This window comes from Oreochromis aureus, linkage group 7 (assembly GCF_013358895.1).
Source record: "Oreochromis aureus strain Israel breed Guangdong linkage group 7, ZZ_aureus, whole genome shotgun sequence".
NCBI lineage: Eukaryota > Metazoa > Chordata > Actinopteri > Cichliformes > Cichlidae > Oreochromis > Oreochromis aureus.
Genome location: NC_052948.1, coordinates 16992716 through 17006748, shown reverse-complemented (window position 1 = coordinate 17006748; position 14033 = coordinate 16992716). Strand labels below are relative to the sequence as shown.

At 42.9% G+C, this 14033-nt stretch overlaps 1 protein-coding gene and 1 long non-coding RNA gene across 3 annotated transcripts in view; one reads left to right on the top strand and one right to left on the bottom strand.

The window, feature by feature from the left end:
- LOC116332690 (potassium voltage-gated channel subfamily D member 2-like) overlaps nt 1–12520 on the top strand; it is a 32216-nt gene extending 19696 nt beyond the window's left edge. The window contains exons 3-7 of one of the 2 annotated variants that reach the window (XM_031755732.2): nt 6342–6504; nt 7044–7142; nt 8217–8315; nt 9361–9581; nt 10447–12520. In XM_031755732.2, coding sequence (XP_031611592.1) covers nt 6342–6504; nt 7044–7142; nt 8217–8315; nt 9361–9581; nt 10447–10621 — 757 coding nt within the window. In that variant the 3' untranslated portion in view covers nt 10622–12520. The remainder of the gene's footprint in view (nt 1–6341; nt 6505–7043; nt 7143–8216; nt 8316–9360; nt 9582–10446) is intronic. The other variant, XM_031755733.2, reaches the window with a different exon arrangement.
- On the bottom strand, nt 2019–4463 carry LOC120440917. Its single transcript, XR_005613623.1, has 3 exons — nt 4321–4463; nt 3376–3482; nt 2019–2994 (listed from the first exon to the last, which is right to left on the bottom strand). It is a non-coding gene; the product is annotated as an uncharacterized LOC120440917 (long non-coding RNA).
- Nucleotides 12521–14033: the final 1513 nt, after the last annotated feature.

Genomic DNA, 14033 nt, shown 5'->3' with positions numbered 1-14033 from the left:
GACCCTTACAACCTCTCAGTAACCCATAAATCTTGCAGTCTTCACAAATACAATGTCAGAGAATCTATATCCTCTTGTCACTCATGTTCATATGCCTTGTATGACATCCAGGCAGTGTAATCTATTTTCCTCAAATTCTCAATTCATAGTTCATAGTATGATAGAGTTCTGGAGGAAAATTACTTTTTTCTTTTTGGGGTGGGGGTGGGGGGATATCTATTATTTAACTGTCAGCACGGTTGAATATTGTGCTCTTTCAGCCTCACGGAGAAGGTACAGAGAGCTGTATTGTTGTGCAGCATTGCTCCATTTGCTCCTTGTCATGACTTGTAAAAGAAATGGAGACTGTTTCAACTGGTCAGGCTAATATCTGGAAGAGTCTGTGTTAAGTCCTTAGAGAAGATTTTAATGTTGCGTCCACTCTGACACTTTAATCTCTGTGGTACATTTCACAGCACTGCCCACAAGAGATGTCTTCACTTTAAGAGCGCCTAATACTTCCTGACCTTGCCACTGTCCCGTTGTCCCCGCACAGTTTTAATGCCTCTCGCCGTCATTATCAACTTCTGATTGGTACAGTCGGTGACAGTATCAGAGTTTCACTATAATTGACAGGATTTGGTCTCACAGGTTTGGAGGGCTTGTCTGCACTGTAGAAACAACTGAACTGTGAAACGGAGCCAGTGAATTACCTCTGGAAGCATGATGGGGAGTCGGTGCGCCATGAGATGTTCGGTGAAGGTCAAACAGAAAATTGTGCATTGCCAGAATTATCAAAGACGTGTTGAGGAGACTTGATTCACAATGCACGGTGGGAGTTTACCAGTCTAAGAAAATGTAGAGTAAAAGTGGCTCACCTGCACATAATTGCTTGATAAAAGTCCTTTTTTTATAATATATGAAAGCCTTGTTTTAGCACAGTAAGCTCATTGTGACTTTCCGAGCATAAAAGACAAACGCTGAGTGGGATGTGAAGTTAAATCAGTCTCAGGGAAGAAAGTGAGACCGAAATTAATTTGAGATTCAGATTTTCAGATTGCAGGTCCCTTAGTAATTATTGCTATAAAACAACATGCATAGATGGCGCACAAGATAAGGACAGTGTGCTTAACTCATCTTTATTCTAATCAGCTGATGAATCAAAACGGTTAATAATTAAATTAGTTTCATTCCACTGCTTCTCACTGAAATATCAAATTGGAGTAGATCAAAGTGTGGTTTGATGAAAGTGAGATTTAATGTCTTTACCATGAAGGATTTAATAGGATGTCACCTCACAGTCCAGCAGTTTCACTATCTTAATCATAGGATTCTTCTTCCTTTGAACACCTTGACCTTGATCGCTTATCGGCACAGACGAACACTGTGAGGCCTTTTGAACGTTAGATATTCACTTTGCTTTGATTAATGCACTTTACTATAGTCACTTGTGCAGTGTGTGAGCTAGTTTCGTACAAAAATCCAGGAAAAGGAGGGTAGGAAGACCGCGACAGAGGCACCACTGGGTGACTGGCCTTCGATGCTGTTGACGAAGCCCTCTGAAAGATCTGCCGCAGCCCTCCTTGGATCCTAATTGTCAGCACTGGTAAGCTGTTGGCAGTAATCGCAACTGGAATGTGAGTTGTTGGGACAGCAGTGTGATTACTTCAGGCCTCTGTGCTTATTTCAGAAACCTGAGCTTATGCTCGCTTAAAGTAGGGATTTGTAACTTCTATCAGCCACCAAACACTATTTGTGTGCAGCAGACAGAGTGGTGCAAATGACCAGAAAAGGCCATTCAGGCATAGTTTATTACCTGAAAAGGTTCATTTCATTTAGTTTAATCTTTAGGTGGAAAAAAAGAAGAACCTGCCCTGTCTCTGAAAAGAGAAATAAACAAATGACGTGTCTGCAAAGTCATCCAGATATCTTTTTTTTTTTTTTTTCACTTCCCACTAACCAGATGGCAGTCAGATTTCAGACACAGGGTTCTGGAAGACAATCAAGGAACAAGATTGCTTTTTTAGGAAGGAGGATTGGTTTAACTAGATGTCAAATTAAAGGCCCTACGCACACACATATACACACAAACAAGTGTCTGTTTTGACTGTGTGTCAGTTCCTGTGTGTCCAAGCGTGTCCCTGTTTTTAGGTGTTGGCGCTAGCTGTGAGGCGGTGAGGTCATGTACAGAAATCTGTCTCAGAGCACCCCTGATGGAATACCGCACTGCTTTTAAGGTCAACTGCACAAACTCTGCCACGCAGGTTGATACAGGGACTCATGAATGTTTGATTGGTCTATTATCCAAAGCCAGGCGAGGACATTCATCCCCCCGTTTCTAGAATTCAAATATTCCTTTGAGTCTGACATTTCTCCTACACTCTGAGGCAACCCCGCGGTTTCACTCTCTCTCAGCGCGCCGAGCTTCATCTGCAATGCTGTCATCTCGCTGTCGGACAATTCTACAGAATGCGTTGTTTTTAAAGGCCGGCGCCAGCGCGAGCACTGTATGGTTTTAGGTGGGCGGAAGTGGGGAATTGATATTCAGTCATTTCGACATTCCTCTTCATCCTCTGCAGAGAGGATAAGAATCTGGTCATCCGTCTTTGTGTCTCACCCGTGTCAGCTTAGGGTAGCAGGGGTAGCAAATGTGAGTACCTGGTACTTAGAGACAACAAGAACAAAGCAGGAACATTACTTTAATCTGCAGCTGCTGTTAATTCCTACCTCTGCCATCATCCACGAGGCAGAGCTTTGTGTATCTCAGCTTTCCCTTATGAACAATCCATCACTGTTACTGTTTCTCTCCAGAGTGCGCTTGCTGCTTTCCTTTCTCATCTGCTCGCTGCTAGGCTTTCCTTCCAAAAGAAGACAGTCACTGCAACACACTGTATTCCACAACAGACGTGCCTGCATCTCACCAGTCCACTCGCCGCAGTAAAGTACATGCGAGGGAATGCTGTCTTCCATTTTTTTATGGATCTCTTAATAGGCTTTCAGCAGCACATCCAGAACCTATAATTGACACCTGCTTTCAGTCATTGTCTGCCATTAGATAGGAAAATGACTTGACCTGTAATGAACTGCAAAACTAATGACATCTGTGCGAGATTAGTCAACTTGAAAGCAAACTGTTGTACATGAAGTCCCATCAAGCGTGATATTAAAATGTCCACTTTTACATCTTTCCGCCCGAGCTCTGTAAAAGCCCAGACTGTTGGGCCCAACATGATGGAAACCTGAAGCTAATGACTCAAGCAGACGTCTGTGGGCATTAGACAACTTCATTTATGAAATAGTCAACCTCCCGTGTAGCGATACATTCACATTACCCTGCCTCACTTGAGAGACGGACTACTGTCACAGCCACTGAGCAATGCTGATGTTCCTTCCTACCTGCATTCATCTTACTCTCGGGAGGTAATGGTCTTCTCAGGTCATTTGCGCATTAGGGTCTCACTCATTCATCTCACCCACCTGCGAACGTGTGAATTGCCGGTCCTCTGCAGCACACGGAGAGATGTTTAGATGACAAGGAAAACATACGTGCCCTGAATCATTCATTTTAAATCCCAGTGCTGCTGGTGGCCTAGCATGTCAGCACAGAGCTGCATGTGAATATGCTGATTATGCTCATACGAATGAATTTGCAGATTTTTGCCTGGATCTGTTAATTACCTTGGAGACATCAGGATTTTCTATTTGATAAAGTAATAATCTTCAAAAGTAATCAGATGTACATGTGGCTACAGGATGTCACTTTGTTTGCAGCTAAATGTTTAAATTGGATTGAATTGTTTTTATTGTCCCAGGGGGACTATCTGGATTGCAAACGGTAGTCTATGCAACCCACACATGTCATAAATGAATGAGAAAAAAACCCATAAATACATATATAATATACTACATTGCAGTGAGCTGGTAAAGCACTAGAAAAATTTTTATTTACATAAACATTTAAAATCCATCGTCCATACAAAAATCCATATTGAAATGTGTATATAGTAGCAGGGGCTTAACCAACCAGCAAACACAAAAATGATCTGACGTGTCACATTTGGCCTTTTTTGAGAAGGAATACCTCCATCTTTTCCAGCCTTTCCTCCTGAGTAGCCTACTAGGGCCAGGCGTTATAGCCTCAACATTATATCACAATATTTGAAGAAACTTTACAATAGCACTGAGGACACATTTTCATTGATGACACATTACCTAGTTTGAAGTGTGAATCTATTGCAAGTCAAATGTAAATGTAGCATTTTCCCTGGAAATTTCAAGTATAAAAACTTCTCAGTAGCTGCACAATACGGTTGCCCAATAAAACTGAAAGATGTTTCCTACCTGGGATGTTGTATCTTAGATCCAGCTTTTTAACCACCCTGTTTTTCCACCTGTAATCGCATCAGTAATTTCCATCCACCGTTTGCTCTTCCCGTCACATGGAGTGAAACTAGCATGTCCTCTCCCGATGCTCGGCGGAGTCATTTGTTTACATGTGAGTTGCACATCACCAGCTGCTAGCATCTCCTCCTTGTAGCCTGGTTGTAATAGACGGTGTGTTTGTGCCTCATGAGGCGAACTGAATTTATCATTTCCACATTTAGTGGAGACAGTTTTCTTGCGTGTTTTACAAAGCACCGTGCTTTGTTAGAGGTTGTTCAAGTAGCTCCCATTTTAGGCTTCAGGCAACGGGGATTTTTTTCCAAATTCATTATGAAAAAGGTGTCCGTCCACATGAAAAAAACGATCTCATGCATACCAAAAGAACAGGTGGTAATATAACCTTAACCGTAAAGAAATGTTGGCCAATTAAAAGTCCACAAACAATAAAGCGGGATTTATACTTTCCGTGTTCGTGATTTCTGCTTGGGCCCCTGTAACATAAATTTCATCATCTACAGTGAGTACGAGGTTCTGCTATTTTTGTGACAGCGCAGATAATTTACATAACAGTGCACCAACTACGCATGCGCCCAGACAGTGGACTTTAAAGAAGTATAATAAGAACTACAACTCGGCCGTCCAGCTATCCGTGTCCGTGTCCACAATCGAGCATAACCCAGGCTTAACACGGAGCCCAGTCCAACATCAAAAAAGGAAATAAAGCTGCACACCTTTAACATTGTGAGACAAAATCCACGTTTTCTTCGACCACATGTTAAAAATAGAAACTAAGGTTTTTAAAACTTCACTTTGGCAGTTTTTCAAAAGCTCAGTTTTCAGCGTGAACATATTAGCCTCCGGTTCTCTGATGCTAACATGGGTCTCTTGCTTTCAGACATGCCTGGATTATGCAATATAAATTTATAACAGTATTATGAATGACCTGAATCACCTTTGTTGCACATGTTGGCATTAAATCAAATTTTGTCATCGAAATAGGAACATATGGCCTAGTATCTCCAAAGCTCTGACTTTAATAAAAACAGCTGAAAAGACAGCAAAGTTTCAGGGAAAGTCAAGAAGTGTCTCTCTTCTTTAGTTTGGTTGTAGTGCTTGGTAAGTGGTGCTGAAGGTGTCTGCTAAAGTAAAGAAAACGAGGTGATGAAGACAGTTTGATTTCAGGTTTGCCTTGAACAGAGACGGATTTGGCTTTCTAGCAGAAGACAGGCATGTTAATTTGATGGGACTGGGGATGAGTCAGTCCAACCTGACAGAAGCGCAGCCTTTAATCTGTTGAATGCAGCCTGTTCACCACTGAAAAATGACATGCTTTATTTGTGCTCAGGTATACCATGAAACATTCCACATCAGTGTCATGCATGATTGCCAAAAAAGCTCTTTTCTCCTTGTGTTGAATTTTTGGGTTCCCTTTGTGTCTCCATATTCCATTTTAATGTGGGAATAAGAACAAAACACACCGGTGGCTGTCGCTGAGGACCACAGACTTAATCGATCTCTCCGGGGTTGGGCATCACACTGCTCCCTTCCCCTTTTTGCTTTTACTCAACATGATACTACTCGCTGTATCTTTCACAAGCTGTTTGGCTAACAGAGGTCACAGAGGATATGTAGCGCATTTGGTCACGACGTGAAAGCATTAGCCGATGCCAGCAGGTGTGTAATTATATATGAAACAGTGTTTTAAAAGAGGAACATCGCAATGGCGTGTAGAAACTAGGCCGGGGAGAGGTGACATCAGAGGGAGTCCTATTTATTCTTCGCCCACTTCAAATGTGTGACTTTTTATTTGAAGTTGTGAAATATCCCAAGGTCACCGTAACTATATTCAAGACTATTAAAAATACCATTAGGCACACGCAACAACTTGACATGCTAAACAAACCTCCTGAGTGGAAGATTTTCCCTGTTTGTGTTCCTACCCAGTCTGCTCACACTTATCTGTTTTGTGTGTGTTTCAGGTACGGTGACATGGTGCCAAAAACAATCGTAGGGAAGGTGTTTGGGTCCATATGCTCTCTGAGTGGGGTGCTGGTCATTGCCTTGCCTGTCCCTGTCATAGTGTCAAACTTCAGCCGTATCTACCACCAAAGCCAGCGGGCAGAGAAACGACGAGCACAGAGGGTATTGGCTCCCTGCCTTCCCCCTTCCTTTGCCACTGTCTTCCTTTTTCCCCCTATCTGTCTTTATTTTGCTTCTATCTGCCCTCTTTTTTCTCCCCCTCTTCTCTGTCCCTGTCTTATCCGCATGTAACAGAATGACAGGGCAAACACTATCTTCCAGAATATTAATCTTTTATTGTGCTTCTGCGTATTGTGTGTGTATTGAGCGTATGTGTGTATTGACTTGCTTAAGTATATTTCGGGGTGGGGGGGAAAGAGGGAAATAAGAGAGCGAATGACAATGACTGAACAAATGATCTTCAGAGTATTGTGTCAGCAGCTTTTTCGATAGCAATATGTGCATTTCTTTCTAAAAGTGTTTGCTAAGGCAGAACTTCCTAATCGTAGATTTAGGCATAACCTTTCTCCACTAAATACTGCGGCTGCCGGGGCGGGTGGAGAGGGCGGGGTGGGGAGGAGGGGTGGTGGAGGAAGACGTAGCCAATTAGTGTGACGGACAAACTGTCAGAGGCTAAAACAGAGGTCTGTTTGTTCAAACAGAAAACTCGCCTCGCTAGAATCCGTGCTACGAAGATTCGAGGCACTAATGCCTATATGCGCTACAAACAAAATGGGCTCCTGATCGACTCACTGGAGGAGGTAAACCGGATTGGGGACCAAGCAGCGGCTTGGGGGTGGGGGGTGGGGGCTGACTGACCGGGGCCTCGCTGATGCTTGCATGTCACTCTGCTCAGGGGTGTGGGTAGGGTGGTCGGGGGTGGGGGGGCATGCCACCACACACCACACACACACACGGGGAAGCTTTTCATGCTGTAACACAGGGGCTGCTGTCATTCCAGTGCTTCAGTGTGATCATCCTCTCTTACATCAACCCTCTCAGCTGCAGCATTGACATTCCTTGTCAACACTCTCTCTCTCTGTCCATGCAGCAGGAGGGCCAGGCAGGCATACTTGCCTTCTGGTGGAGCCTCAGCCATTACACTCACACTTACTCATTGACCAAGCTCTGCATGTCTGTCCAACAGGGTTTGGAGGGGAAGGAGGGAAACAAAGGCTTACTGGACAGTATGTCACCTGTGGAGGCTGTCCGCTCAGCCCACATCTCCTCTAAACTCTGTTTTTTTTTGTTGCTGTTTGTTTTGGGGAGGTTTTTTGAGAGGGGGGGTTGTTTTTTTTTGGATCTGCTGTGTGTTTTGTGCGTATTTTCTAGAGCATCCCAGGTTGTAGTGCAGACTAATACAGCATACCGTCCATCCCAGAGCCGCGCAGAGCTTCATAAAGTGTGTCTCATATGTGTGGTGACATTATGGTGCAGAATGCTGTTGCTGTGTTTGGTACGCTGTGTTTGATCTGTGTCTAGGTGTGCCACTGCTGCCGCATTGAAAGCGATTTCACCTCGATTTGGACTTTTCCTGCTTTTTATCATCAAATTTGTGAAAGAATAAGGAAACCAGTGTTCTCAGTGTAAACACGCTGCAATTACTCGCAGTTTCTGTGCACCCACCCCTAAAACGTCACCGTGTCACTAGGTTCAGTGGACTGGCTGCCGCGCTACAGATCAGCATTTCAACTCTCGGTGCTTTTGCGTCCTCGCCACTACATCGCCGAGCTACTTGCTGTTGACTGTCTTCTAGCAGAATGTAACCCTGCTCATCTACACTGCTGTGGTTTTCTCTTTGTTTTGTTTTGTTTTTCTCTTTTAACTCTGTCAAGGCTTCCAAGGAGGCAGGACAAGCCCTGGTGGGGAAGGCCCCCAGCCCTCCTTTTGAGAGCCAGCATCATCATCTGCTGCACTGCCTGGAAAAGACCACGGTAAAAAAACAAAAAAAAAATCTTAGAAGACCTTAAAGCCATGTCGATTGGAAGATGAAAGCTTTGGTATTTTTCATTTTTTACTATCTTGGTAACAGACTTCACACGGTTTAAAATAGCTCTCTGTGGGGGGAAAAAAAGCTCCTTTCATTGCATTACTCCTACAGTCTGCGCTGTATCATCAGTAATTCCAACCTGTTACAGTGAGTTGCAAATAGAAACAAAGTGACTTTTTTTCATCTATGCTCAGACTGTACAATCTATTTCCTGTTCAGCATAAGTTAAAAATAGCTTTAAATGGGGCTGGGAAATGTTGAGTCCCCGAGCCAGCGACATGCTAAAGATAACGTGGCTCTGCGATCCACAAAGATTATTTCATCTAAACAAACTGGCGTACTTCATTTTACTGTATCAATAATTTAGAGATGCAGGGGCCTCTTTTATTCTTTGCTCTGACATGAGTTTTACACTCGTGCAGATCTAAACTCTGCAAACAGACGTATGCAGGGAGCGAATCAGTGTTTCTTGTCATGAGATGATCCCTCTCCTAGTAACCGGCTTGCCTCTCATCTGGGAAAGGCTCCAAAAAATGGTTTCACACTATTCCCATGGCGATGAAAAGGTTTACATCAGGTCTTTTACAGTGTGCATTATAGATAACAGACAGAGAGCAGACCAAGAGTGACAGAGGCGAGTTATAAGATTCAAGGCACGGCATCAGATCTTGCACAGCCTCTCTCTGCCACCTGCTGGCGGGGCCTGAAACGCACTTGAAGCCTGACCTTCAAGTTCTGCTCGTTTTTCACAGCGATAACAGTTGTGAATGTTCTCACAGATGGCACTTAATATGGACATCTGGGCCAATATATTTCTATTCCCTTGATGATTCATTTTCCAATTATTAAACAATTTTGCAGTGGATTCTGTTCAGTCTGTTTAGGCTTTACTGTGAAACATCTTTACTCATCATTGAGCAGAGCCAATCATTGATGTAATAGAGTGATTCATAAGCAACGCTGAATCCAATTTTTTTTTCCTTCTCCAGAATCATGAGTTTGTGGACGAGCAGACCTTTCAGGCAAACTGCATGGAGGTCTCCGTAATGAACAAGTCCGGCTCCCGGGCCTCCTCCGTGTCCTCGTCTCCGCACGGCCTTGGCTCATGCTGCTCTCGACGCCACAGAAAGAAGAGCAGCTTCAGCCTGCCCAGCACAAATAACCAGGAGCTCAGCACCATACAGATAAGAGAGAGGCCAGTGGCTAACAGGTATGTAGTCTCTCTGACTTCACACTGCTTTTGGGGATGCTGAGAAATTAAATAAATGACTTGAGTGTTTTTTGATTTGATCAGTACGTCTACAAGTGATGTTACCTCTGCCCTCCTCAATAAATGTGGAGATATGCAGCAAAAGCAAAGAGCAACAAGTGAACAAGCAGCTACAAGCACAAGGAAAGATGAAAAAGATCGACAGTACAGCTGGCATATACAGTATGTAGGTTGTATTGACATAAACGCACTAATGTGCTGTAGTTAATGGTGTTATCCCGGCACAGTGTTCCTGTTATCTCGGAATAATCCTCACTGTTTTTCACTGGAACTGCTTTCTACCTAATTGCTCTCATGAAAACTGTTGACAGCACATTCAGTGGATTATGCAGAGTAACAGGTTTTTTTTTTCTCCCCCTGTGAGTACCACAAATTAAATACCCTTCCTCTTCATTATAGCGGGTGGCAGCAGATTCCCCTGAGCAAACCCATTCCCATAGGCAAGTACAATATAAATGATCTGCAGTTCTTGTTACTTCAAAAGGTCAAAAAAAAGAATCCGCGATTCCAAATTGGGTGGAGTAGTTTGGTGCTATTGCTCTGAAAACGTCTACCGTGTGTGCAACATGATTTCAGTATTTACAATAAAGGACTGTTCTCGGACAGTAAATTAAAAATGTAGGGTTTTTACAGCATATGCATCACAGGATGAACCACTTCATAAAGAGGGGGTATATTTGTGTGTGTATACAATCCTCACTCATGTATACATTGTACAAGAACATATTAAATAACAGGTTTGTGCCGTGTACATTTGCAAGCTCAGACCTTTCAGCCTCTTTTAATCCCGTGTTTTCTTTCACAGTCGCGCCAGCCTGAACGCTAAACTCGACGAGACCGTGCCCTTGAAATGTGATGAACCTTACATCACTCCCTCCATGGTCAGCTTATCTGCCCCGGTGGTGACTTCATCAGACGGGGACGGCTCCACCACCACAGCATACTCTCAGAGCAACATTGTCCGAGTATCTGCCTTGTAGATGTCACGCCTATCTGATCGGGCTAACTGGTCTCAAGAAGCACCAGATGCCGAGGAGAGGGACCACCGAGCATCAACCTGCCATAATCTAAGAAGGATTATAAGATTAACAGAGGTCGAGGGTTTTTTTGAAGTTGTTATCTCATCTGATGTCAAACTCTGCATGGTATTAAAATGATGTGGACAGCTGCCTTGGAAGTGAACCAGCAGATGTTGCTCCATCAAGCACAGCAAGAGCAAGGAAGAGGGCGAGGAACGCGTGGTCATCGTCGTTGCCTAAAAATACTGAGGAAAAAAGAAAAACAACTTTATTTTTGATTATGTAATGTAGTCATATTTGTTGTCTATGATTTAAGGAGGAAATGCGGATGTTTAAAGGTCATTCTTGATGGCCTCTGATGACAAAGCACACATATTCATTGCCTGAAGGCAATCTTTGTGAATATTAAATCAGTCTCCTTTACACATCGCGGGACATTCGTTTCACTCACTGCTTGTTACATCGATTGTTTTGAAGCCACCCACCCCCTTCAATGAAATGTTTTCTAACGCTCCCCTCACTGTTGTAAATTCCGAAAACCGTACATCCACTGGAATGGATAACTGTTGTGAATATTCATTAACTGACTCATTAACTAGTTGAAAAACGTCGCTTGATGACGAGTAAAATATACTACGCATCCTGACCATGTTTGTGAAATGTGCAAAGTGAAAGTCAAATGACGAATTCTGTGTTAGCTTACATATTTGACATCCTGATATGGATCTGTGTGACAGCCGCTGTCGTTAGTTAACAATTGATACTGAGAACTATACAGGGTATATATTAGTTAGGTCACAAGGTAGAAACATAAGTGAATGTTCTCGGCGGCACTTAACTAATACTAACCCTAATGTGGACACGTGGTATTTGGACTGAAAACTATATGAGAGAGTGTTGAGCATCAAATCCAATGACTTACCAATTCTTATGATATTCAAAAGCAAGCCTCGGTGGAGTTTACTGTGTCAAAGGGCCATTTTGTACACTTTTCATGTTGTAAATATCTCAGTTAGGACTTTCTCGATCGCATTTGAAGCTGGCTCCTCTCTTATTTCTAGATTTAGTTGACACTTGTTGGCATTCTCTTTCTGTCTGTTAACTGGTTGAATTAAGGATTTGCATGCTCTCATTGCCGAATTCTGTTTTATTAAAGTATGTCTCTGCTTCTTGTTGGTTTGTCAGTAAAAACGAGATTGGTGGGAAGGAAACAAGTGAGCCTGGTATGTCATGATGTAAATTCTGCTTTTAATGAAACACAAGTCTTGTCACGGACCACATATGTAAGCGGCAAGGGAAAAGGGGACAAATGATCACACACATTGTGCATTTGGTGCAGTGGATAGAATAAATACTGTAGCTCTATGGAAACATCCATTAAATGACCCATGTCTTTTCTTTTATTAAAAGAAAGAAAGAAAATAATTAGGTAGATCTCGTAATGTTTTTTTCACGACCACTCAAAGAGCATCTTTTATAACAGGATGGCATAATAATTAGGTGCTGCTGGAGGACATGTGAAGACCTGACTGGCCCAGCGGTGGGTCGCGGCTGCAGGGTCTCTGGAGGCAGACGTGCAGGCCTCGGTGATTGTTTGACAGAGAGCGCAGCACCGACCCCCCCTGCAGAGCTGATTGCGTTAGTTCAGGCAGCTTCTCACAGCATGCACTGCCTCTGCTCTGCAGTGTTTAGTAACTGCTGAGAAGTCAGCCTGCATAAAATCTAAGATAACGCAGCGGCATATAAAATAATAAGCTTCCTATACCCAAATAAAAAAGAAAAATCCCACTTTGACAACTGGGATTTAATTTAGTTAATATTTGGACAATGACTAGACAAATGTTATTAAATTCTATATTCACTTGCACAGCGAATATGAATACAGTCATTCGGTCTAGAGCCACTTAAAAGAAATGAATAGGGGTGAAAAGTCTATCTTTTCTTATGAAATATGGACTTCATCCTGTTTTTCAGCCGATAAAATTCTGAAGAAAACTGAGGGTTTACTGCAGCGTATATGATTGGGTCACTTAGTGACGTGATGCAGGCAACAGACACTGACAGGACCTCCATGTCTTCAATGATAATTATCTGAAAAACAATAGACAATTTTAAGAATTAAGAGATCTTTAGATTAACTTTGTATAACACAACAGAGATTTTCATGTGAATCCCATTTCATTTATATAGCACTAAATCACAGCAACAGTCCCCCCCCCATGTGCTTTATATTGTAAGGTAACGACCCTGCAATAATAGAGAGAAATCCCCAACAATCAAATGACCCCCATGAGTAAGCACTTGGCGACAGTGGGAAGGAAAAACTCCCTTTTAACAGTTAGAAACCTCCTGCATAACCAGGCTCAGGGAGAGGCAGCCATCACCTGCAACCTATGTGTGATGTAATGAATCACATATTTGATTTTAACACCCTCTTGAAAATTGAATCATCTTGACATCTTCATAAGTCTATTGCTGCTGGCACTTACCTGTGAGTTTGTGTTTTTGTGAATAAAGTAATTCACCAGGATCGTTGTGATCAGTGGTAACCAGAATAAGAGGAAGGTTAGAATTATATAGCCAGCACGTTTAGCCATTTTGCCCTCTTTCTTTTTGTTTGCTCTCTCTTTACTTGCTTTTGAAGGCATCATGCAAACAGCCCCTTCTACTGCTGCAGGGAGTTGCATCGCTTCTGTTTCGGGGACGTTGCTTGAGACTGGAGGTGAAGCGGTCACCTGAGCCTGTGAAGCAACAGTCAGTGTTTCTCCTTCGTTGTTGTTTAGGGCTTGGTCAGGCTCTGTCAGTAAGATAGTAGTAGACTGAGAATTTTCATTTGGTGCAGGCAATGATGGGGGCTGCAGGAAGCTGTTTTCTTTGGATTCTTCTTCAGACTTCAGTCTGTCTTTGGACTGTTCCTGTGTGTTGAAACTGACTGACGCCTGCTTTGTGTTTAAGCTTTTAACATTTGAAACAGCATCTCCATTTGACAGATTCACTTCAACCTTCATGACATGGGGGTTTGACTGCTCTGTTTTTAAAGGTTTTTTCTCAAGCACTGTAGCCTGTACTGGAAGGGGCCGAGCTTGTTTTGTTTCTGCATTGCTCATCTTCACTGTATCTTTAAATTCTTTCTTATCCTCTGAATTGATGGAGACAGATTGTGCTGATCTTTCCTTGGGTGAATTTGATTCAGCTTGTGTCTGAGCATTGCCCAAGCTCAAGGTGGGGTTTTGCTCAAATCTTCCACATTCATTTTCCACCACTGCGGCTTTTTCTTTCTCCGGCTTTTCTTCTTTTTTGTCTTTTTTAGCGAGAGGAAAAGTACCTTTGTCAAATATTTTACGACTGTGTGATCTCACCAGGGCAAATATGC